Raw genomic sequence first — 25,746 nt, forward strand, 5'->3', positions numbered from 1 at the left:
CATTGCCTATGACTTTCTCTTACATCTACTGTGTTGGTGGTGGGTTTTTGTTTTGTTTTTGTTTTCTAAGACACAGCTTCACTACTTAGCCCAGGCTGGTCTTTAATTTTATACTTTATACTGCAACAACCTCTTGAGTGCTGGGATTACAGAGGAATGCCACCATGCCTGGCTTTCACAGTAAGTTTTAGAGACTTCCTAGTATAGCGGACCCCACACTTATCCTCAAGGGATATATTTGAAGAGAAAACTTCAAATATAGTGTAGGGGGTGTGGTGTGGTATGAGGTGTGGGTATGTGTGTGTGTGTGTGTGTGTGCATGTACATGCTATGGCACACATGTGGAGGTCAGAGAATAACTTTAGGAGTTCAGTTCTCTCCTTCGACCTTATGGAGGCACTAGTGTTGCCTTTGGTCTTTCTGTTGCTTCCCTGCTAGCTGGCCAGAGTGAGCTTCTGCCTGATTATCCTTCACCCACCCCTCCATCTTGCTGGAGGTATCACAGATGCACAGTACCACATCCTACTTAACATTTTATTACATTTATTTGCATGTGTGCTCATGTGAGTGCATGGACACACATGCCCAGGCACATGTGTGGGAGGTCAGAGGACAACCTACAGGACTCAGTTCTCTTCCTCCACTGCCTGAGTCCCAGAAATTAAGCTCAAGACACTGATTTTAATGTGGTCTTATGTGGCTTCTTGGGATCAAACTTGGGCCATCAGGCTTACATGGCAAGTTCTTTTACTCACAGAGCTATCTTCCTAGCCTCTCTGAAGGGATGCTTTCTGAAATCCCCAGAGATGCCTGAAATGTCAGAGTACCAAACCACACACACAGTTTTCCCTGATATCCTTCAGCACTGTGTCAACTCCAGAGCCATTTACTCCTTCCACACTTCAGACCCGGCAATCTCCTTTGCAACAGGTCCTCAAGTGCTTTGTGGCCACTGTTAAGCAGAATAAGCATCATATGGGAGAACAGATAAGTCCCACATTTGTACTGTAGGAATAGCATGGCCTGACCCAGCATGGCCAGAGCTGGGGACTTTCTCAGACAGATCAATTAATGTGGTATTGTTTCTCAATCTGCTAAACTGCTCTACTGTCATGAGTTGAACAGTCTCCTAAAGGTTCCATATTATGATTTAAAACAACCGAATCAACTTATCCAACAGAACTGCTGACCTTCAACCTCTCTTCTGCTCAGAGTCAAACACCAGCTAACCAGAGCTGCCATGCTTCAGCCCCTCATTTCCACAGCAAGAACCAAAAGGTGAACAGGCAGATCCTACATAAAAGCAGCCATACCCCCACTGTCTGGAGGTAGACAGTGCTTCTACTACCTTGATCCCGCTCCCTTGCAGAGTAGCTAACAAACTTGGCTTTTTCTGCTCTGTTCTGGCTTGGGTGAATTCATTCACCATCCACCATGTGGACTTACCATCAACTGATGCTGAAGGAGTCAATCTGATAACCAAGAATTGCTTATGAATGGCAGAAGCATAGAGGCCATAGATGTACGTATGGTCCATGTTCCCATCAGGATGGAGAGGAAAGGGAAAACCTCACTATGCTACTCAGAATGGTGCAGTTTTCTGGAATTTTCTACTTAATGTTTCCTGACCATAGTTGGCCATGGGTTTACAGAAAACACAGAAAGTCAGACTGTGATTAAGGGGGGGATTAGTGTCCCCAGCATCTATATGACCATCATTTAAGATGTTCTGTGGAATGTTTATTTCCAACTCTTTAAATGCTATAGTGACCACACTCTACAGTATTTGTCATAGGCAGAATGATGACCCAGGGGACTACACATTATACCTGGAGCCTATGAATATGTGGTTTTGTATAGCAAAGACAATGTTAGACTAAGGACTTTGAGTTATTGATGATCCAGGGGAGACCCACTCCAGTCACAGGGTCCTAAAGCAGGGAGTCTTGGTCAGAGTAAAAGACGCAGCCACAGAAGCATAGTTAGATAGATGCTGCCCTAAAGTTCTGAAGAAAGGGTTTGAGGCAAGGAGTTATGGTGTGTGGGATGCTGGAGGAGCCAGGCAAGGCAGCAGAACACCCCGAGACTCCAGAGAGGGAAACAACCTGTCTGTTAGGTCCAAAGTTGACTTCCCAAAATGGCAGTGCTGGTGACATCATAAACAGAAGGACTCTGGGTAAATAGAAGGATCCTTACTGGGTGTCTTCATCACTGTTCTACTGCTGTGAAGAGACACCCTGACCAAGGAAACTCTTGTGAAAGGAAGCATATAATTGGGGCTTGCTTATAGTTTTGGAAGGTGAGTCCATAATCATCACGGCAGGGAGCATAGTGGCAGGTAGACAGGTGCTGGAGCTCTAGCTGACGTATACATATTGATCAGTAGGCAGCCTGGGAATCTGCCTAGCACAGGCTTTTGGAACCTCAAAACCCACCCATAGTGACACACTTCTGCTACCAAGGTCACACCTACTCCAAAGCCATGCCTCCTAGTCCTTCTAATCCTTTTACATAATGCCATTCCCTGATGACTAACCATTCAAATATATGATCCTATGGGGGGGGGGGGGGCATTCTTATTCAAATCACTACATTGGATAAACAAAAGCCTAAATTCAGCATTCTGCAGGAATCTCCCAAGACCAATTTCTGTTCAGTAGGACCTCCCTTAATTCAACCCCAAAGATCAAATACTTCAGGCAAGGTCATCTAGTTCCCATCAACCTGAACAGCCTGTATCCGCTCAAAAACCCTACCCTGCTGACTGTCAAATAAAATCCACTTGCTTTTCTGCTATTTTGTTTCTCTCTGCCCCCTCACCCTTGGCAATAGCTTTTGTGATGTGGTCCAGTTTGGTGCCCTGGCTTACAGACAATGCTTTGGGTTTAGTTCACTGTGATCTAGGTTTGATTTTTGGGCCTACAAAACTGCAGAGAAAGCACAAAGTTTTGTGGGGTATATTTAACAGTAGTATAAAAAAACTAATGCATAGTCTAAAATGTAATCCTTTTTTGAAATTAAAAAGGTTATTTTTGAATCAACAGTCTAAAAGAAATAAATGACACGTTGAACTACTATGAACAAATTTCTCACTACCTACTGCCCCAAAATACAGACTTTTTAAAAAGTAAAAAACAGGCTGGGGAGGTGGCTCAGTCAGTGAAGTGCTTACTATGCAGGCATAAGTTTCTGAATTAGATGCCCAACCTCAACACGCACATAAAATCCAGCTGCACTGGCACATGCCTGTAATCCCAGTGTCAAGGAAGAAGAGACAGAAGGGTCCCTGGTGCTCGCTAGGTAGCCACCCTAGCCAAATCAGTGAGTTCCAGTTCACGGAGAGAAACTGTCTCAAAAAAAACAAAACAAACAAACAAACAAAAAACCCCTGTGGTGAGCCATCAAAGACACACAATTGACCGCCACGTGCTTGAATTTATGTGCCCATACACCAACACACACCTGTATACCAACCTACACAAGTACTCGTGTGCACACACACACAAAGTAAAAAGTACACAATGTGCCTCACACACAATCTCTCCCAAAGTCATAGAACCAATCAACATCAATACCCTCACTTGAAAGTATTCAAATTGGGATTTACAAATGTACAAGTTCTTTCCCATGAAATAAACTGAAACACCAAACCTTGACCTTTACATCCCTTAGTGTTCTGCAGAGGAACAGAGGTCACAGAATGAACAATCAAAACCAGTGTGTTGGCTGGCTTGTATAATACTGGCTAGGCAGGCCAACCATGGCTGCTTCCCTCTGGAGAGTCTAGGAAAGGAATTGTGCAGTCCACAAGGCTGGGCATCTTGGTGTCACAACCTAGAGCTGAAGGCCTGGAGGGTGTCTGGAGAGACGCTTGTCTTCAGTCAGTGTTGGAAGCCCAAAGAACACAGGTTTTGATACTCATCAAGGAAAGCAGTTAGACCTGAAGGCAAACAGCAAAAAGCAAAGCTTGTCCCTTATCCCACCTCTCACCTGGCCGCCACCAGAAAGTACTGCCTACATTGTGGGTAGTTCCTTCTAGTTCAAATAACCTCATCAAAAAGACCACTTACAGGCATGTCTACCATCTTAGTTGATTCTGGGCCTGCCAAGTTGACAGCTAAGACCATCTCTCACGTCCACCACCTTCACTAAGACCATCCCTCACGTCCACCACCTTCACTAAGACCATCCCTCACGTCCACTCCTTCAGTAAGACCATCCCTCACATCCACTCCTTCACTAAGACCATCCCTCACGTCCACCACCTTCACTAAGACCATCCCTCCTCACGTCCACCACCTTCACTAAGACCATCCCTCACGTCCACCACCTTCACTTGGACCACAGCAGCCAACTTGTGGTTTTCAAACTTGGATGAGCACTGGTTTCTTTCTGCACCCTTCTTTTGGTCCCTAGGGCATTCATGAAGGTGGCCTTCCATGTCCTTCTACTGTGACCCCCCCAGACCAATACGCTCAGCTATACCAGCAGCCTGCCTCGGGGCCTTTGTCGTCATTGTGTCCCCATTCCAAACCATTGCCCACATACACCAGCTTTCTTGTGGTCAAAGTTTTTATCTCAAATGTACCTGAGATGTCCTGATCACTTCGAAGGACCCCCTGCCCATTCCCTCATCCCAGTCCATTTCTCACCACCCCTCAGGGTGCTGAGCAACTCAACTAATCCCTGAGGAGGGTTTTTTCTTTTTTGGGGGGGGGTGTCCTGCTTCAGAAGGCAGTAGTACATTCGGATGGCATCTTATTCTTTGCTAGGGCTGTGTCCTGTCCACAGTTCCAGACGGCTCCCAGCACCTAGACTGCTTAGAAAACATTAAACAAATGATAACTAACTTCATGTTTCTTTAGTCTTAAGGTTAAAGGTAACATTCCAATAAAAGTGAAAGTTTTTGTTTCATGTGCCTAATAGAAAAAAAAAAAAAAAAACATAGTGTCTTCTCACTTTCCCAGTGGGAAATTAAGATAATGCTAGCCCACAATGTAGCATTAGATATAGTAGTTCTGAAGCAGCACTAAAATCTCATGTCTCATACTCTAGAAGCCAGTGTGAATCTGATTCAAAGGCTTTGGGGTTCCTCTACCCCACTTTCACTGTGGTGGACAGACAAAGCACAAAAGTCACCATTTGTAGCCATTTTAACTGTGTTCATCGGCACTGTTTGTTCAACGGTGCTATGTAACTGTTACCCATCTGCAGAATTTGTCAACTCACACAGGAACTCTATGCCATTCAAGGCTAATTCCCTACTCCCCTCTTGCCCTCATCCCAAGAAGCGACTGTTTTTGTTGTCAAAATCACCTGTCTGTCCTCAGTCCATCATAGGCAGACCCAGGCAGCATTTACTGGCTATTCCTCTTAACATAGTGTTTTCAAAGCTTACCCTTCAAGCATGGATCAATTCCACTCCATTTTAAGATGAGGTGGTATTCCACGCACCACTGTTTAGAATCTATCAATAAATGTGTGCTGTTTCTACTCTTTCGATTTTGTGAACAGCAACAGGGATGTAGCTGTTAAGATATCTAAGGCCTTGTCTTTTGTTCTATAGAAACAAAACTAAAACTGAAAATAAATTAGTATTATTCAATCCTGGAGGGCCTGTTTCACCCACACCAGGATTCTGACTTGGTGACTAGAGGGCTCCCCAGAACTCTATGCCTAGAAGGCTTTGCCTCACCAAAGGGCAACCCTGATCGTATAGGACATCTGTCTCCCTTCAAGGCTCCTACAGTAAAAGGAGTAAACCAACTAACAACTTAAGCACCTCACCCTCAATCTCCAAGACAGACAAAGTGGATATAAAAATAAGAAACTTTTATTCAAAGTTGAAAATGTTCTCAAGGTTTATACTCAGCAACAGATATTGCCACTTCAGAGCACCCAACTCCCTGAGGTACTAGTGCTGAGGAAGGAAGTGCCCCACTTCCCAGATGTCCAACCCTGACTGCCTAGCAGAGCGGCTAGGACAACTGTTACCATGAGGATAAGAGAAAGCAGCACCGTGACCAGAAAGCTTGCCCTTTCCTGGACAGCCCCCATCAAGAAGTGACATCCTGCTAGGTAGGTTTTCCTTGTCAGCCTTTGTCTTACTGGCTGCAGGGACTGCCCATGAAGTCCTCTTCAAAATCACAGACTGCCAGAGGTATTGATGGACTAAATCACACTCTCTGCAGTATTGGGATGCTTGGACAGAAGCCACAGCCTCCCCTTCCTGTATGGTGGAAGTTATGATCCAGGGATGCCAAGTAGGTAAAACTCATTTACAAAGGGCTCAAAAAACAAACACCAAGATTTAAAAAAACAAACAAGCAAACAAACAAACAAAACATTTATTTTTATATAAAAGTGCCAAAATATCCACCAATGTTGTACTCTATTGCAACAACCAGTTTACACTAGGAATCAAAACACAAGGCCCTTTATTCACATTGCTCAAAACTTAGTCCCTCACACGTTCCCGCAGTAGCTGGAGTCTCTGGACAGGGGGAAGTTTGCATTGCGATTTGCTGTGCTAGTCCATATGTCCAGGTTCATGTAGGCACGAAACGGGTTAAAGCCCAGGTAGTACTCCTTGCACATGACCTGGTTTTCCATGTGGGTCGAATGCTCTGTGGCAGGACTGATGGGGCAGCAATTTTCATACACGTCACTTTGTGGGGCCCAGATGGAACCAAAAAGTCCAGACATGGGAGACAAACTTCGGGTACTCGTGAGGTAGGACTGAAGTGGAAATAAAGATGGGAAAGAGAGCCAAAGGTTAAAAACCAAGCAGGGGCTTTCCAGACCCAGTACTGAGACTCAACAGATACCCCAGGGCACACAGCCAAGACTTCATGTCTACCTGGTTGCCTGAGAGCTGTTAAACCATCCCAAACATTCTGGGTTGTTTGAGGAGGTTATGACGTTGTCATCTGATCTGTTAAGTCTACCTTTGATCTAAAGGGTTCAGTCAAATGTTGCATGTGAGAACATGTGTGGTGTGGGCACAAGGAGAGACAGTATGGTTATTACAGACAGAGCCACAGAGCTTCCATTTCACCTACAACCCCACTGAAGGCCATGGAGGCCACGGTGTGACACAGACTTCCTGTTCCTGTCTCCACATTACAGCCTTCAGAATGTGGCCACTACTCTTGTGTCTAAAATCCCGCCAGCTCTGCCTGCCCTGCCCTCTGTGCTGAAGGGAGCAGAGCACAGGAATAGGAAGCTGTGGAGGGAGCAGGAGGGACACTCACTGGAGAGTTGACAAGACTGGCATGGCCCCAGGCAGCAGGCATGCTGGCCGGAGTGTTCCAGGTAGATGGGGTGCCGTGGCCAATGAAGTCCGTCTGAACTTTTGAGGAGCAGGGGAAGCCATTGGTATAATTCATGTTTTCTGTAAGGAATGGGAGGAAAAAAAAAAAAAAAAACGTGTTCATGAAGTGCTGAATTCTTACTCTAGGACAAAGGCAACCCTAACACTGAGCCCAGTCTGTATATTAAACAGACCACCTAGCAGGGCTGATGTGTCTGCTCGTTCATGTAGACATGTCATTCATTACATGGGGATATTTCTAACGCACACAGTTTATTCAGAGCATTTCTAAAGAAGTGGACAGTGCAAAATTGGTACCTACCTTCAATCCCCACAACACATTCAGTGCTGGGTGAGGATGAAACCCTTGAATCTCAGGCATTCTTGGCTACATCTCCCAGCTATGTTGCTTTCCATTTTGTTAATCACCAGTTCCTCTAACCTCATCAACCTGCACATGGACCACATGGCTCGAAAGTACTTGTAAACCAAGTACTTCTAGATATCACTATCAAGATAGACAAAACCTTACTCCTTGGGAGACAGTTGTTATAGCTCCCTCTTGTGGTTAGCTAGCTGTAATGCCGTGTCTGAATCAAGAACACTGGACACATGACTGGGAAGGGCAATGCCAGCAAGAGATGCAGTTTCAAGATGATCAGGGAATTTCATAACTCTTAAGTTACTTATTAGACACATGGGTTTTGACAGAGCACTGTACGTACCCACTATTCCTGCTCCAGGCTTGTTTCCCTCCTTCAGGGTTCCCCAGACCCATGGGTAGAGTCAGGACATGCTGAAGAATGAGTATATCCCATAGGATATTCACCTGCTGATAAGTTAGTGTCCCCGTTGCCCAATAGAGAAGCTGCCCTGTTAAGGCTACAGAGACACAAATGACTCAGTTCTACCTAATTTACAGGATTCAGTGGGATAAGGTTATACACAGATGCCCCCAGACACCAGAGCAAGGGCTGCCAGCAGGGTCATTCAAAATTGCCTCTTTCCATGTGCACAAGTGGATCCAGGTAGCCTCCTGAAGGATCATCAAGTCTGCTCCCTGTTAGTTAAGTGCACACACACACACACACACAGCTTGCTTTGACTTCTGAGAATGAAAGAGTGCTGCTGGCATTGCCAAGTGCTTTACCTTCTGGAAAGGCATTATAGTCGTTCAGTTCCAGAGGGCAGTACACACTGGAAAACTGGCCTTCACAGGATGCACTCCAATCAATGAAACTGCCACAAAAAACAAACAAAAATCAAGGGCTAGCGTCAAGTATAGCACACCAAGAGATGAGTAAAGACAGGGAATGGTTCTACTGCTCTGCATCCTCATCCGCAAATCTCCAGGGTAGGGGCATAAACAGTATGTTCTGTCAAGTCAGAGCCAGAGGCTCAGCTTCTTGCCACGGACATTCTACTGGCAGGACAGTTGGCTGGGTCAAAGGCAAGGTGCCTTCCAAACTGAATTTGTTAGCTAGACACAGAATCTGGCTGCAGCTGTATTAGCACCACGGAAAGACAAGGGGTCCCTCAGTGCCTCAGTATATACCTGAAGAGCTTTGCCATGCTGGTCTGCTAATCAAATGGCCAGCTGTCCCTCAGAACACATGCAGCATTCAGCTCGAAAAAGTGACCACTGTATACTGCAGTCACTACAGACTGGATATGCATTATGGGACAAGGCAGGAACACTGTTACAATGAGCTAACCAAAAGCCTTCAAGTGGATCCTGTGACAACAGACATCAACATCTGCCAGGTCCCCTGACTGAGTAACATAACACTGCATGGCATACTGAAGCAGCTGCTGTTGTGTAACAATTTTTTGATATCAGGTTTCTGGTCAGTTTTAGCTTGTAAGTGTGTTCAAGAATGAGCCATGGGCAAATGAAGATCTGCTGGGGAGAAGGCAATAAATAGGAGCACTTTAGGTTTGCTCCATGTATGCAATCACGCTTCCAACATACAAAGAAATGTCCAATGGGGCTGCCAGCTGAACTGCTCTGACTTCACGTTTGTCCCAGTGGCTGGTCTATCTGACAGCACAGTGTAACTTCAGAAGGCAGAAATCACACAGCTCCTAGGCATAGTCCTAGTATCCGTGAGGATAACCTGAGCTCCAGTTCCAGCTGCAGGGCCTTAGGCCAAGCAGAGCTGTATCAAGCAGTGGGGCCTACCTGTCAGGGATGGAAGTGGGCTCCTGTGACACCCCTGGGGCACCGTTCTCCACTGGGCCGTTGAAGCCGCTGCTCAGACACACAGGCTGGGAAGGCCATAGGCCTCCAGGTGGATACAGACCTGAGGGGTCAAGGGGGTATGTTTAAGTGAGCAGAACACAGCATGGCAGCATCCACGTGGCAATCCTAAGCTCACTGGTTCAGGCCTCTCCGTGGGAACATTCTGTTGAAGATGTAACTGAGGACCCGGAATGAGTCATACATGTCTGGAAGCTCCTGCTAGGCTGGGAACAGTCTACAAAGGCCCCAAAGTAGGTGTGACGGGGTCTCTACACAGAAAAGCCAGGGAGTAAATGGTGAAGGGGGGAGGGAGGGACTAGAGGCTGGCTGGTTTGCACTGTGCTTTGGTGGGAAGACCCTGGCTGCTGAGCTGCGGGAGTGCTGGGTTAAGTCCCCACGGCTATGCCCATTTTGCACATTTAGCCAGCAGATGTACTGGGGGCCTGCTAGACTATCTTTCCACAGACATTTGCTAAGTCAAAGTCTTGGAGCACAGGGCCTACAGCAGAGCAGCAGGCAGGCACATCTGTTGCTGGACAGAGACATGGGTTCCCCTCTTGCCACATCTTCATTCATCTTGTTCAGGTGTCTTTCTGGGGCTGCTCAGGACACTTGGCATTGGTATAGCTGACATAGCACTATGTCTGAGACAAAATGGCAACTATCCCTCTAGGGAAGCCTGTGTCTCATTCTGTCACACAGCTGCCAGTCTAGGAGGGCTGTGCCTTTGCTGCCAGGCTGTCTCTATACTGTACATAACATGCTTAGCTTTTACAAAAAGCTGAAGGAAGTACTACATTTCTGGTATGGGTCCACCACTGTCTTCCAGACTGTGGGCTTGGCCATACCACACAGGGCAGATTCAATGTCCGCTTGTGGCTGCACCACTAACACACAGCAAGCTCTGGAGAACAATGCTTCCCACTCAACAAATCTTGAGTTCCCTAAAACCAGGAGTCCATCTGGGTCTGTGCTATTCCCTGGTGCGATGGAGAACTGACAGAACAAAGCTCATGCCTCTCCATGTTCTGAGTTGTTTGAGCCAGTCTCTTGTTTTCAGACAACACATTAACTTCTAAGAAAGAAGAAAATCTCAGAGGTCTCCCAGCCCTGACAGTCATGTGATCCCAATTTATGCGTAACACATAATGGCACATGATAAAAGTGGGGAGGCAGAAGCACGTGTCAGGAAGTGACTGAGAAAGCAAGTGTTCACTAAGGACTTCCAGAAGCAGGCAGTCAGGGAGGAGGTGGGGGCAGGCAGGCAGAGAGGAGGTGGGGAGCAGGCAGTCAGAGAAGAGGTGAGGAGCAGGCAGTCAGAGAGGAGGTGGGGAGCAGGCAGTCAGGGAGGAGGTGGGGTCAGGCAGTCAGGGAGGAGGTGGGGTCAGGCAGTCAGGGAGGAGGTGGGGAACAAGTTGCCAGACTCTACAGATTTAGAAGAGGAGAGTGACCAGAATAAGACAGTGGGTCACGTATGAGACACAAGAAAAAAAGCTCCAGGATGATGAGGTCTGGGGCCAAGGCAGTAGGAAAGACGGAATGACAACTGAGCACCTGGTGTACAATAGCTGCTGGAATCTGAAGCAACGGTGTTCAACCACAAGTTGGCTGTAAGACGGGTTTACAGTTCAGGAGAGAGGCCCAAGCTATAGGCACAAATCTGAGAGGCGTGGAAATTCAAGTTGAGACTTGAAGTTGTGGAGAAGACTGGCAGAGAAGCGAACCACAGAAAAGATGAGCAGGCACCAAGGCTCGGGCCCTGAAGAATCAGGGTTACTCTGGGGGTGATGAGGAACTGGATGAGGAACCCACAACTGAAACTGGTCTGTAGAGACTGAAGACAAACTTGGGACTAAGGATGGGGCAACACAGCCATGCCAGGGACCTGACTCCTGCTTCAGGGGAACAGAGGTGAGAGAGTGAGGAAGCAGGCGTTGAGGGAGGACAGAGGGAGCTGCCATCACCAACACAGATTCCCGAAGGAGGCCTCCAGGACAGGAGCCACGAAACCCAACAGTGGGCAGAGAAGAGCATCCTAAGGCAGTGTGTGGCTACTGCTGGGGACTTAAAGATGGACGAGACTCCCAGGACAGAAAGTGGCAACAGGAGAGGAGTAGATGGCCTTCCATGGTAGGCCAGTGTGGGTGAGGGGAACTTCTGAAGGTCTGAACTTCATTAGGACTCAGCCAACGAGTATAAGAAGTGATTTTAAAAAAAAAAAAACCAGTAGTTGTAGAGTCTTAGTGGGTAGCAGGTAATGGCATCTGAAACACACACATAAACTCAGACTGGGACACCGGGTTTCACAGAAACTCTAGCAGACAGAACAAGAGCAGAGCAGCAGACACTGAGGGAGGTCCAGCTTTTGGTGGTGGGGATGGGACCCAGAGCCCTGTGCTTACCAAGTGGGTGCTCTTCTGCTGAGCTCTGCTAGCCCTGGGTATGTGGCGGTCGTTGTTTCTTAATAGAGGGTAAGATTAACCAAATCCTACTCTCTAGGAACTCACAAAAATGACAATAAACCAGCCAAACCTCCATCTAAACCTTGGCTGGGCAAAGTAGAAATGACTGAATGTTGCATTTTCTTTCATTGGAAACATTTGTGTTGTATGGATTAACAGCTGGTCCAACTCACCAACAATCTGTTTCTATTACTGATCTGACAAGTTCAGAACATTTGCAAGATGGCCCAGAGCCTTACTCTTTCCTCCTTCATCTCAATGGGTACAAGCTTTTGCCTTGCTGTGTAGCTCAAGCTGACTTGGAACTCTCCTCCTCCCTCTGAGCAGCACTCTGTGTGTCATCAATATCTATGCACAGAAACAAGTATGTATGTCAAAACTAATGCTGCTACAAAGAGAAAAATTCAGGCAGGTCATGCCATGACTCCTGACCCTGATTTGGAAGAGCCTCAGAATAAGACTGGATGCCAGAGAAAAGGCAGATAGACGATGAAGAGACAGAGAATGTTAAAGTTGGGAACTGATGGTGAGGAGAGGGTGACTCCTCACTGGAGGCCCCAGCGAAGGCAGGGTTTCTTCTGGCCATTTCAGTTTCCACTGGCTTTCCCACCTGCAGATGTGTGGGAGCTAGTGCTCTGCCTGCCGCAGGCCTGGTTCAGGAGCCTGCCTGTCCACCTAGACTGCTGATGCCCAGTTAATGGGTTCCCACATGGTGGGCTGGGGACAGGATGCCCACTGTCATGGCTGCTCCCCACCTCAGCTGTGCTTCTTTTTTTCTGTTCTCTCTGACTGAATAAGTGAGCTCGGTGCAGTGGGAGGCTCTGCTGAGCGCTCTGGAATATCTCTGGCTGTTTGTGTTATGGCTACTGAGGGTGCTGGTTAGGAGAGTGCTTGGCTAGGACAGCTGATGTCTATCCACAGAGCAGATACCCTAATGCCTGCAAACAAGGCTGGGGAGGCCCCCACCTGAGATGCCTTCTCCATCTCCCAGCACAGAGCTTGGCTGATGCCTGCTGTAGTGAGCCTCACCTTTCTCTTCTCCAGCATCTGCAGGTGCAGCAGGAAGACCAGGACAGGAGGACTCTGTGAACTCAGACAGGCCACTCACATCTCTGCAGGCAAAGGGTAGACAGGAAACCATGACTTCCACGCAGCAAATCCAAAAACTGCACCACCAAATCTCATTTGAGTCTCACCATAGTCCCTTCAGAAACATAGATACACAGAGCCAGGCAAGAGCTGAGGGACACTATGACGTCTTGCCTGAACAAACCAACTGGACTACTGTGGGCTCAGCTACAGCTTCCAATATACCTGTATAGACAGCAGCCGTCTTCACTGCTCAGTGGCTTTCTACCTCTGACAGTTCACAGGGAACTTTCCTGTGTGTTAGCCAAATCTTCTTCACACACTCATATACCTGTCCTCTCACAAGGCATCCTGGGGACCTGGTGTCACACCAAAGTGTCTTCCTGCATGCTGATGCTGCATTGCTCTCATTATGAAGGTATAGCTGACCCTCAGTCATCACAGGTTCCACATGGATAACCTGAAAACATCTGGAGGAAGTACTGCACAGCAGCTACCATCTACTGTGGAATCGGGCTACAAAGGCTAAGTAGGTATTGAAAATCCATATGTTTTTCTCGTCATGATACCCTAAAAATGTATTTTGCCACTTATATCACAAGGCATTTGTATTGCATCAGCACCATCAGTCTCTGGAAATGATTTGATATATATGGGAGGACTGGAAAAAATAGTCCTATGAAAATATTGTCATTTTGTTCCTATTTTCAGACAGGGTTTTGCCACATAATACTGGCTAATCAGTCTAGTCCTTAGTAGTACAAAGCCCAGGCTGCTCAAATTCATTACAATCCTCCTGCCCTTAGTCTTCTGAGTGCCAGGATCACATGCACATGTCACTATTCATGTTATATGAGGGATCTGTAGAGCTGGGAGCGTGTGTAGGTTCTAGAACCTACTGTGTACAGAAACCGAGGGGCAACTGTATCTCTGCATCTCTCTCCTTCATCCAATGCTGAAGGAAGCATCGTACAAAGAGACTGTAAACATGTCTAACAGGCCCTTGTAGGCACTGAACTATCGATGCTCAGACTGAATTCAAGTCCTACTCAGGGGAGATGGTTCCCAGTGTGGCCACATCATTGGGAAGACAATGAAACCAGAGAATCCCCAAATGAGCCCTTATCATGGTCACTCATTTGAGTTACTAATATAATCAAATCTGGCTTCTCTGTCTTTAAAAGGCTTTTCTATTCCAGCCTATATAGCAAAGCACTGAGAAGCACCCCACTGACTGAAAAGCAGAATGTGGTACTGAGCATCGAGGAGTGAGGACCCACAATACTCACGTAGAGCTGCAGACGTGCTGTGGGAGGCTCAAGGGGACGGAAGCTTCTGAAGGAAAGTCCTGTGGGGAAACGCCATCTCCTGCATTAAAAACAAGGTATTATCAGAACGTTGTCTCAATTCAACTGTGTACATTCTGTGTTCAGATGCAGACGGGGTTCATATCAGCCCCTAACAAGGGACTTATGTTTCATTTTAAACTGACACACATTCACTCATTCTTTTAATTGTGGATTTTGCATGTATGTGTACAGGTGTGTGTTCACATGCATGTAGATGGCATAGGTCAGTGTTGGATGTCATCTTCTGTTATTTTCTATCTTGGATTTGAGACAAGGCCTGCCCTTAAACACAGAACTAAATCCATGAGTTCCAATGATCTGCCATTGCTCTACCCTCCGGGATATCACCACACCAGCTTCTATGTGGGTGCTGGGTCTTCAAGCTCAGAGATGTTTTTCCTGCCATCCTCTAACCTTCAGACACAATGTGAAGACTGCACTACCACTCTTCAAATGTCATCCTTTCTTCCCCCACAGAACTGCCCTTTGAGGTTTTCAACTCAAGCCCCATGTGTGTGCTGCCTGGCAAACTCTGGTCCTTTGGTGAACAGAGTACAAAACTAGTGAGTGAAAACTAGGCTGCCTTTAGCCACGAAATCCTCCTCATCCAACGAAATGCCAAAAGCCTGGCCCTTATCTATTCTGTGTTTCCACAAGGCTGAAACTTTCTCCAAGGAAGGAGCCAATCTGTTCATGGAGGCTGAGAAAATCTTTCCCTTTTATACATGAAGCACACTACCAAACAGACACACAACACACATCTGTGACACTGAAACCTTAGGAGCATCAGGGAAACACTGAAGGGGTGAGTGGACCTGGGCTGGAGTCATGGCTGAGCCTTGCCCAGGACTGTTGTCTCACATCCATCTTTTCCCTTTTGACATTTGAATATAGATTTGAAGCCCAAATTTTGCATGTGCTAAGCTGTTGAACTATTGCACATCCCTGTTTTTTGTTATAGGTTTTGAGTCAGGGTCTTACATTATGATCTGCAAGTTGTAATCTCCACTAACAGCCTACCTGAGTCCTAGTGTTGGGTTCCTGTCCAGGGCTAGGTCACTACATCTGTTTACCAGCTTCTGTTATTGGCATCCATAATGGGGAGGGCAGGAGACAGGTGGCAATTGCCCCAGGCTTCTGGGAAATATTGGGCTCAAGCATGAACTACCACCCAGCATACCACACAGTATGGGGCATGGCAAGTATTGCTTTGAGCCCTCATGCATATTCAGATTGGGAACAGATACATGCATGCAGTTTTCTCAGGGTCTAAGGCGAATATTTTTACATACGCAGGGAATCATGGAATGAGCTTTACTAAGTCTCTGCATGTCCTCTTTACTGCGTTGAAAACAACTTGACAAAATGAGCTGCTCACACAGGACTATTAAAAATAATAATAATAAAAGCAAAAAAACAGAATGCTATTTGGAGCTACTGTTGCATTTATACAACCTAAGAACAAACAATTCCCCACATTTCTGATGAAATTATGAGCATAAAACAAAAAACTATACTAAAAGTACACAAAAAAATCACGATAGTGAGTCTGTTAGGAAAAGTGGGTAGATGATTAAAGGCTTTCTTCCCTTTAAAAAGTCTGTGTGTGTGTGTGTGTGTGTGTGTGTGTGCGCGCGCGTGTGTGTGCACGTGCCTGTATATGAAGACACTTGCTGTCATACCTGATGGTCTCAGTTTAATCCTTGGGACCCACAAGGTATAAGAAGAGAATCAACTTCCACAAGTTGTGCTCTTACATCCACATGTGCAACATGGTACATGTATGTGTGGGGCATATGCATACACTCAAAACACACACACATAAGAGTGTGCGCACGCATATACCCAATAACAAATAAATGTAAGACTATTATAACAACAAAAACTGTAAAACAGTAATCATGGGGAAAAAAGATATTAATTCTAGGAGACAGGAATACAATCACAACTTATCTCTTGTCACTAAATTCTCAAAAATAAGAGAGGATACATGCCAATAAGCACTATTCTTATTCACAATAGCCCAAAAATAGAAGTGACCAACTGTCACTGATGATCTGCAATAAGCAAACATATTATATATGCATAATGGAATGTCTTAACCCTTGATGAGGAAGGAGCTGACATGTTCTACAGTATAGATGAGTCCTGAGGATGTCACTGGATGAAATCAATCTTTCAGCAAAAAATAATCATATCTGACTCACATACATGACCAATAGCATAATACAAAATCATTTTTGTTCCATACAAAGACAATCATACATGGGTCATAATCATCCATGATCTCTATACAACAACCATATTCTCCTCATTTGACAATCATGCATGTCTACAATCATTCATGACTTAATTATTTGAGATATCCAGAGAGCAGAAGCAAGCAAGCAGGGGCTTGGAGAGGAACAGGAGTTACCACTTAATGGGCACAGAGTCTCAGTTTAGAAGGATGGAAAGTTCTGGTGGCAATGGCTGTACAGAATAAATCAATGTGCTTTATGCCACCACTCTATATATTTAAAATGGTTCTGTGAAATAGTTTAGTACAATTAAAAAAAGATATATAATTGTTCAGGTCTTTGAAGTATTTCAAAGACAGAAATGCAACAGTACCAGTAACAATGGAGATCGGAAGAAAGGAGGAGAGCTAAGCAGACAGCCTGAGGCAAGGCAAGCCAAGGTCACAGAGCAGCTGCTCCGCCCCTGCACTGGCTGCAGGCAGGATGGGAGCCTCTGACTCACCAGGTGGCAGGAATTGCTGTACGTCCACCACTGGCCTCCTGTCACAGTCAGAGCTGCTACTGCTCCAGCTGCCCCGGCTGCCCCGGCTGGCCCGGCTGGCCCGCACACTACCAGAGGAGCTGCCACAGTCAGAGCTAGAGTCCGAGCAAAACTTGTCTGCACACTTCTTCTCAGACTTCTGGCAGTAACTGTCTGGAGAGGCAGAAGAAGGGCTGTGCTGCACCAGGGCCATTCCCACTAGTGCCGTGGAACAAATGAACAAGGGGTAAGAAGGGCAGGGTATGCTCATAGTTGCCACCTCTGCTCAGCTAGAGAAAAATGACCACAGGACTTGAGGGAACAGCAGGAAACAAGATAAGTCTAGTTTGCCTTCGGACAGACAACAGGACCAGGTAGAACTTTCCTCTAAGAAAGGCTCCAGGGCTCTGTGGAGGTCAGCAGGGGAGCACTTGCCTAGCATGGGATTTGAGCCTCAAACTGCAAAACAGACTGAATTACACGCAAATGGTTCTAGATATAACAAAATTTCTATTAAGAAAATTGAGTCTATTCTACTGAATATATGAGAGACTTATAATGTTCCCCTTTATTAAAATGTTTATTTCAGGTTTCAAAATATTGCTGACTATGGATGCCCAATTGAAACTGAAGAGCAATACCCATCTTTCAAGAGGATCACCAAGGAAGAGGGATAGAGACAGTTGCTTTGGCGTCCAGTATGCACAGCTAGTATGTGGGTATGTCGGTATGGACTGGATCACAGATTATATTCAGACTGCTACCTTCCGTGGCCTCCTGCACCATCCTCCCTCCTACACTGGCTCTGGCATTGGTGTCCCCACAGCTCCCACTCCTGGGGCACTGCCCAATAGACCCCTGGTGTATCAGCAGTGTGATCCAGAAACTAAAGAGCCATGCAGAAATCAGCAGTTCAGAAGTGGGACTCCCTGCCTTCCCTATCTGCCCTCTCCCCAGGGGCCCTGCGTAAGGCCTGTGCATACGGTCCTGTACCTTCAACAGTATGCACAAAGACAGGTGAGAATGGACAGACCTCAGGGATAGCAGCCATGTTCAGGCTCAGACGGGCATGTGCTTTCTGATCGAACCCTGGCAACTTGCTGTTGGAGTTGCCAACAGCTATGTGGCCTGTAAATGACACTCTTCAAAAGCTCAAAAGACAGATGACAAGGACACCACTGGTAGCTCTGTGTTACATACCCTCCTCTCTCCGTACAGGGGAGCCGCCCACAATTTCTGTGCCAGCTTTACATGTCTCCCCAGCGCTGTCCTGTGCACACCAGCTTCTGACGTCCCTGCAGACAAGCCTCTGTTCGCTCTGCTCAGAAGGCCTGGGAGAGCTGTGAAAAAGACCACATCTCTATCTCATTACACAGACACTTTCTGCTTGAGTCGGGTAAGGTAAAAAAAAATCACTATCTGAGGCATCCTCTCTCAGTCCTGTAGGAGGAGGATGGGCAAGAAAGACCCCTAAAAGATGTGGGAGACAGAAGAGTGGGTCAGAGGTAGAACTATGTTTAGCATACACAAGTCGCAGGTTCAATTTTTTTGCACCCCTGCATCCCCCAAAAGGTTACTATTTTGAATTAGAATAAATTTAGGGATATTTAATCTATTTTCATATTTTACAGTGAGAAGTACAGATTCTACAGTGTTGTTCAGAGTTGTCTGGCAGTTCAGGAGCAGAGCCAGGGCTCCTTGGACTGCTTTCCTGGATTTTTAGTAGGTGAGCCTGCTGCTTTGTGTCTCGTGAAGGTCTGAGTGTTCATTTAAATATATTCTTCCTCATTTGCAAACATTTACTTAGTAATTACTGATCTGACCCTACTCGGCACACTGTGGTCAAAGTGCAGTCAGTACAAAGAATAAGGCTCTTCCCCCAAAAGCTCTTAAGTTAAACCACACCTCTGCTATGGGGCCATGAACTCCTCAAGGATATAATTACAATACCATTTTCTAAGTAGAAATACACAAATGCACAGGCTGGGACGATTGCTCACTTGATAAAGTGCTCAACATGTAAGCATGGAAACCAGAATTTCATCTTTAACACACATGTAGAACACTAGACACAGCAGCCTTTAAACCCAGAACTAAAGCAGCAGAGACAGGAGGATTCCTAGAGCTCACTGGCCAGGCAGATGAGCTATCCATGTTCAGTGAGAAACTGTCTCAAAATGTAAGAAGTGATTGAAAAAGACACCCAACATCAGCCTCTGAACTCTACATGTGTGCACACACACCACATTAACATGTACTCCCACCAATACACACCTGTGTACACACACCCACATTAACATGTACTCCCACCAATACACACCTGTGTGCACACACCCACATTAACATGTACTCCCACCAATACACACCTGTGTGCACACACCCACATTAACATGTACTCCCACCACATACCCACATGTGTGCACGCACCCCCACATTTTTTTAATTAAAGAAAACATATAGAAGCACCCTGTGAGTAATGAAACAATTCTCTGTACAGGTCATGGCAGTGCCCGTGTGAGGAGTGTGGGATGACAAGAGAGCAGCCCAGACATGGGAGATGCAGAGTAGGATGTCATTTGCTTCTGAACAAGGCAGAAAGATGTGGACAGAACAGGTACCCAGAGATACAGTCCAGCAGCGTCTGACTATGTCTCCCATGTTCTAAATGATGAGCAAACACAGACTACTTGCTAGTTACTTTTAAACAATTTGATTTGCTTGGATCTCAGAAGTTTTAAGAACTTCTTAAAGAAGTGCCCTAAGATTACTTGGTAAAGTTGTACTCTAATGTTTCTATATGTTCCTACTTGAGAAATATAGTACATTAAAGTGATAAGTAAAATTTATGAAAATACATATAGAAGACTACAAAAGGCCCGATGTTTCCTTTATACAGAATAGTGCACTCCAACTCTCAAGTAAATAACCATATATAATGTGGTATGCAACATGTTCATTTCCACTGTGCTGACTGCTTTGTGTGAATTAGGTATAGAGCAGAGCCCGAAAGCTGCTCTGGGACTGAGATCTGACTGTCTTCCCCGAATAGAGCAGGACCTGGGAGGAGCTAGGAGAGTGCTGAACCATGGGCTCTGAGCTCAGAGGCAGCCTCCTCCAGTGCTGAGCTCAGTGGCAGCCTTGCTGGGCACTCTGAGCCCTCAAAATGATTAATTATAGCACAGTGAAACCTCATGCCCACTCAAACATACAAGGGCTAGAGGACCTTATAAATAGCATGTTAGAGCACCTAACCAAGCTCACAAGGTGGTGATGCCTCTGGATGCCAGGCTTCAAAAGAGAAGCCTGCATGAGGGAGAGTGGGCTCCTGCCTTGGCTATATAGAGACTGCTGAAGACAGGTGTCAGGATCTTGGGATGGAATTTTCTATAGAAAACTGGGGCACTACAGGGGGCATCCTGCAGACAGAGGAGGACTGGGGAACTGGAAAAGCCTAACTGTAGATAAGGAAAGGAAGGAGAACATGTGTGTTAGAGGCTCCAACACACACGTGCGCTGTGTGGGAATCAAAGATGAAATACTAAAACATAAAGGCCACTTTGCTGGATGTGGAACAGAATGAATGTACCCACCACTCATCTGATTAAAAAAAAAATCTTCAAGCTGAGAAACTTACAGTATACTAGATTAGGGAATGCCTCTGGAATCCCAGCAACACAGAGCTTCTTCAGACACTGTTTAGATCCTTACTCTTCCAGATACAGAAATGCAAGTCTGAGAAGAACGTGTCTCCAAGCAGCAGGGTTTCTAAGGCATAGTGCCCAGCTTCATAGGTACCATGTTATAAGGGACGGGTCTTTTCTCAAAAACTTCCCACAGCTTTTAGCATTTTATAAGGGGCAGATAAAAATATATAAGTCTTAAAAGGTCATGTTACAGTATTTTTAAGGAGTAAAATTACAATGAGAAACTCTATTGATTCAGCAAATACCTTTCAGTCTGAATACAACACTGCACTGTGCTGTATTGCCCACCTAACCTACAGAGAGGAAAGATTGGGATTGAACTGAGAAGGGCTGTAGAAATGGCATACCTGGAAGCCTGTGCAGAGGCCCTTTTCTTGTTTTTTCTACATGTTCGAGTTTTATTCCAATTGAGGGTTTGTGTGCCTCCTTCTCTTTTTTCCTGAAGCTTCCTCTTCCTGTAAGGATCTTCCTGCTGAAGAGGAAAAAGGAAACATTTGGGGTTTCAAGAGACTATCTGAAGAGAAACTCATGACTGTCTTTGATTAACTTTTGAGAACCAATTCTATCTGCATCCAGAACGCCGCAGCTCTGCAGACTCAAGACCGGCCTTTCTCCGTCTCTGCTTTGTTCTCATTCCACTGTGTCTCTGCTTGCTCAGCTTTGGCAGACAGAGAAGAAAAAATAATTGTTGCTTACAAAACCCCCAAGGGGCTGAGAGGGGAAAGATTTGCCTGTGATATACTGGTGGCTATGGTAAACCTCCTGCCTCCACTTGGTCATCTGGTGTCTGTAACTCATTGAATCAACTGCTCAAGCAAAATCAGAATAACCCAGGAAGACACAAGCTGCATTCTCTGTTCTAATACATTTGAGATGAACTTTGTGTGAACAGCCAGACCACCAGAGAATGTTCCAAACTAGGTACAGCTTCTTGGGTAAATAAAGTCTGAACATGTTTCATGTGCAAATGTGGTTATGAAGAACTTAATCCAGTGGGTAACATACTGACAGTCACAGGTACATGTGCTATGTATACATATATTTCAAACTTCATCAGGTGTGTTCTATACATAGGCTCAGTTGGTGCCAGTGGGATGGTCCCTTGCCTTAAGATCCTTTAAAGCATCTTCCCCATCTTCTAGGGTTCGTTCATTCTCTCTCTCTCTCTCTCTCTCTCTCTCTCTCTCTCTCTCTCTCTCCCTTCCAACCCCCCCCTCCCCTAAAGTGGAGCACAGGCACAGAAACTCAGGCTTAACAGTACTCCTGCAGCTTGGAAGAACATGCCTCTTCCAAGGATGTCATAGGTTCAAGAGACCCACAAATACAAAGGTGTACTCCCAGACCAGAGGCGTATTCCTGGACCAGAGCTTTTCTATTGGTTAAGACTTCTTTTGTGAACAAAGCAAAGATTAGCTCATTTCACCATCCTTTTCAGAATGGTGGCCCTGAAATCAGAGGAGGAACCTTTGCCAAGCTGACAGACATTTGCCTAATGGGACTTGGAAGGATAAAGAGAAAAACCTAAGTGTTCAATTCCCTATTTGTCCTAAGACCAGGATATCAGAACCTCCTGCATCTGTAACATGAAGAGGAGCTCTAGCAATGGCAGGGAGCTTTGGTCACACAGGCAGTGGGACCATGAACTTTTGCTTTCTTTTTATATTCTTTTAATCCTCCCAATATTAAATAAGTGATTTAAAAAAAAAAAAAACTCTAAATGTGTTTAAAATATTGTAAGTCCCACACAGAAAGGTCCATTCTCCAGGGTTTTAGTCTGATGGTAAACAGACATAGGAGAGACTGCTTGGGCAGAACAATGCCTCCCACACACTCACTGTTTTTTTCACTAACTGCTGCTTGAGGTGTTTTGTCTGTGTCTCTCACTGTGCCCACCTTGTCTGTAAGAGCCAACAAAGGCTTGTCAACCCAAGTACTGTCCAAGAACAAGCACAGGACAAGGGCTGGTCTTGAAATGGGTCAGAGAGTGGAGGCTAGTCAGTGGTCACTAACATTTGTCTGCCTTGCTGAAATCAGCATGGTGAACTGTCAGCCTGTACAAGCCAGAGGATGGACATCTCTAGGATGGCTGAGCAGAGGGCTGTGGGGATCTAAAGCCTGGCAGTCTATGGGTTTGGAATGGGAAAGGAGAATGCAGGCAGAGTCAAGTGAGATGTCTGGGAAGCAGGGTCCATGAACTACTTGCCAAGGGAAAGGTTAGGGTACAAACAGAAAAGTCAGAGAACAGAGGGCGCAGTGCATGAGGGACCTTTGATTTGGGAGGAGAGAGTTAACCAAGCAATAGAAGAGTCAGGAGCAAGCAGCTGCCATAAAGAGGGCAAGGAATCCAGCAGGGAACCAAGAGCAAGAAGAAGTCAGGGTTGACTGCATTTTGCTGACAAGTGTCTCCTGAGAAGCCAGACAAGCTGGAAAAGGGCCACACAGCTGCACAGGTGTCTGTGAGCCTAAGCCTTGCTCCTCGTTCTCCATCCATCTCTATTACTGAACTACTCCATGAGATCCCTGGGAGAGGAGGGGATCAATGGAAGTCGAGATGGAGAAAGTCCCAAAGCTTTCATGAAAGCAAAGAGAGAGGGTGCGGAGGGGAATGGGAGAGACACTAATATACAATACAAAGTAGACAAAGGATATCAACTTTGAGGAAGAAAGAGATGAAAAAAATGAGTTTATCCGGAATATTTCATAATAAAACAACGTGCTTAGATAGATCAGTGTAGGTAAGCTTGTATCTTGAATTGTTTTTTTAAAAAAGAAAGTGTGTTTATAATAGTATGTTTACAATCATGAATACCAGGTTATGGCTGGGCAGCAGGATACTGGAACAGTGCCTGCCTACTTAATTTACAGAGTTTGTTTCCAATGGTGGGATTTTGGATGGATGATTTTAAAAAATTCCTATACAAAGTGGAAGAAAATGTTCATCTTTCCCTAAATAAAAAATAAAAAGGTAACACAACTGTTTCTACTCAGTAGTAGTCCTGGATCCAATTCCCATCACAAAACAAGAACAATACCCCCAAACCAAACACTATTGTTTATCTATCACATGCCCACTATTTTGCTAACCAGCCTAGGGATATAGCTCAGTGGTAGGGCATGAGCTTAGCATGTAGGGGCCTTGAGCCCAACAACAGAAGATTGCTCAAACAAATGATGCTTCAGGGAGAATGAGGCCAGCCCATTCAACTGCTACCCAGAAGAAAGTCAACTGGAGACAGCCTCCTGGAAGGCAGTCTGACAGCACTGAGGAAGTTGAACTAGTAAGTCCTGCTGGCAACCATCACAGGTGAGTCAGAACTACAGTCAGTCATCACAGAGTTATTTATGAAGTGAAGAGGAAATGCAGCCTTCGAGAGCATGATGGAATAGCAGTTTCCCACTCAATACTCAACCACATGAGAAAAATCAGGATTATAACTTCCATATATATGCAATAATAATAGTTACTCCTTTATCTTACACTAAAAAAGCTAAAAAATCTCATTACAAAACATAGCATTTTAGATGCACGGTACATCTTTTTCCCCCTTCTTTTTTATATTTCTGTAATCATAAATCGCTTTTCAAAAAAAAAAAAAAAAAAAAAAAAAAAGCACTGAAGAGAAAATAAAAACCTAGAGCTAAGGTTTAAATTTAGTCTACGGCTTCCAAGACAGGTCTTCACCCCTCCTTGCCAACAGAGAGAGCTAGAGGAACATTGGCTGTGTACAACAGATTTATTGAATCTTCCAAGCTATGACGTTAGGCCCTAAGAATGAGCAAGAAAAAGGAACCTGCAAACCATGTTCACTGAGGAGGTGTGCTCACTGAGACAATGTAATCACTGAGTGATGGTGCTCTCTGAATGACTCTCTGATGGACAGTGCAGTGCAGAGCTTCCACTGACCTGAAGGAACAAATCCACAGAACCAGGACACAGAAACACCAAGGAAATGACCAAGGTCAGCCACATGATGGCACCAGAATATCTACCTTGCAATCAAGGGCCCATCCTTGGGTCCCAAGGTCCATTCTGAATGACTCAAACCTTTGGTCTGGCAGCTTACAACCCTGCATCCAGACGGGCACCTGCATAGACCCAGAGTGTATGCAAGCACAGAATTGATCAGAGGCTGGTGAAGCCCTCAATGATTTGATGGTTGAGATGAATGGAAGAAAGCACCAAACTAAAACACACACACACAAAACCCCATAATGAAGGGCCAACATACACGAGGCTCGTCTGGCCCAAGGAGTAGGCAAGACTGATACATGTGTGTGGCAGAGGGAGCCAGCAGCATCACATCTGCCTCTCAGGGCCACCCAAGGCCAAGGGAACCTTGGAGTCATTGTCTCTGTGCTCAGTTCCTAAATGTGGTGACTTTGTTTCTGTGTATATTCCTGCATCTCTGTTCCTCTGCCTCACATGCACCCCAGCATCACACAGCATTCAGACTCAGGCCACACCTTTGCTCATGCTGTACAGATAGGGTGATGGCTGATCTTGATTGTCGGTCACCCTGACCTACATCTGGGATCAACTGAAACCCTAGACGCTGGGGACACCTGTGAGATTATCTTGATTGGATCACTTTAGGTAGGAACAGTCCCCTAAATCTGAGCCATACAATGGCAGCCCAGATACAAGGATGTGGGGAAAGTTCTTGCTCTCAATCTTGCTTCTGAGTTTGTCTATCCAGATGCTATACCCAATATTAAATCCAACTCCTTGAGAATTCCAACACAGACTGAAAACTAGCAGCTGTCAAGGAATCCTCTGGGACTCCAGCACCAGACTGGGACTGCAGAGACATTCAGTCTCATGGACTAA

At 45.7% G+C, this 25,746-nt stretch overlaps 1 protein-coding gene across 4 annotated transcripts in view; it reads right to left on the minus strand.

Moving 5' to 3' along the window:
- Positions 1-6,329: 6,329 nt before the first annotated feature.
- The window catches only part of Tmem131l (transmembrane 131 like), a 131,225-nt gene continuing 111,808 nt past the window's right edge, over positions 6,330-25,746 (minus strand). For 2 of the 4 annotated variants that reach the window (XM_076932583.1, XM_034501243.2), the window contains exons 27-35: positions 21,266-21,390; positions 18,415-18,554; positions 17,197-17,388; positions 14,395-14,473; positions 13,046-13,128; positions 9,495-9,615; positions 8,463-8,551; positions 7,254-7,393; positions 6,330-6,738 (exon numbers count right to left, since the gene is read on the minus strand). In XM_076932583.1, the coding sequence (XP_076788698.1) occupies positions 6,466-6,738; positions 7,254-7,393; positions 8,463-8,551; positions 9,495-9,615; positions 13,046-13,128; positions 14,395-14,473; positions 17,197-17,388; positions 18,415-18,554; positions 21,266-21,390 (1,242 nt within the window). In that variant the 3' untranslated portion in view covers positions 6,330-6,465. The remainder of the gene's footprint in view (positions 6,739-7,253; positions 7,394-8,462; positions 8,552-9,494; positions 9,616-13,045; positions 13,129-14,394; positions 14,474-17,196; positions 17,389-18,414; positions 18,555-21,265; positions 21,391-25,746) is intronic. The other 2 variants (XM_076932584.1, XM_076932586.1) reach the window with 2 other exon arrangements.

The sequence above is a fragment of the Arvicanthis niloticus genome, chromosome 4 (genome assembly GCF_011762505.2).
Source record: "Arvicanthis niloticus isolate mArvNil1 chromosome 4, mArvNil1.pat.X, whole genome shotgun sequence".
In the NCBI taxonomy this organism is placed as follows: domain Eukaryota; kingdom Metazoa; phylum Chordata; class Mammalia; order Rodentia; family Muridae; genus Arvicanthis; species Arvicanthis niloticus.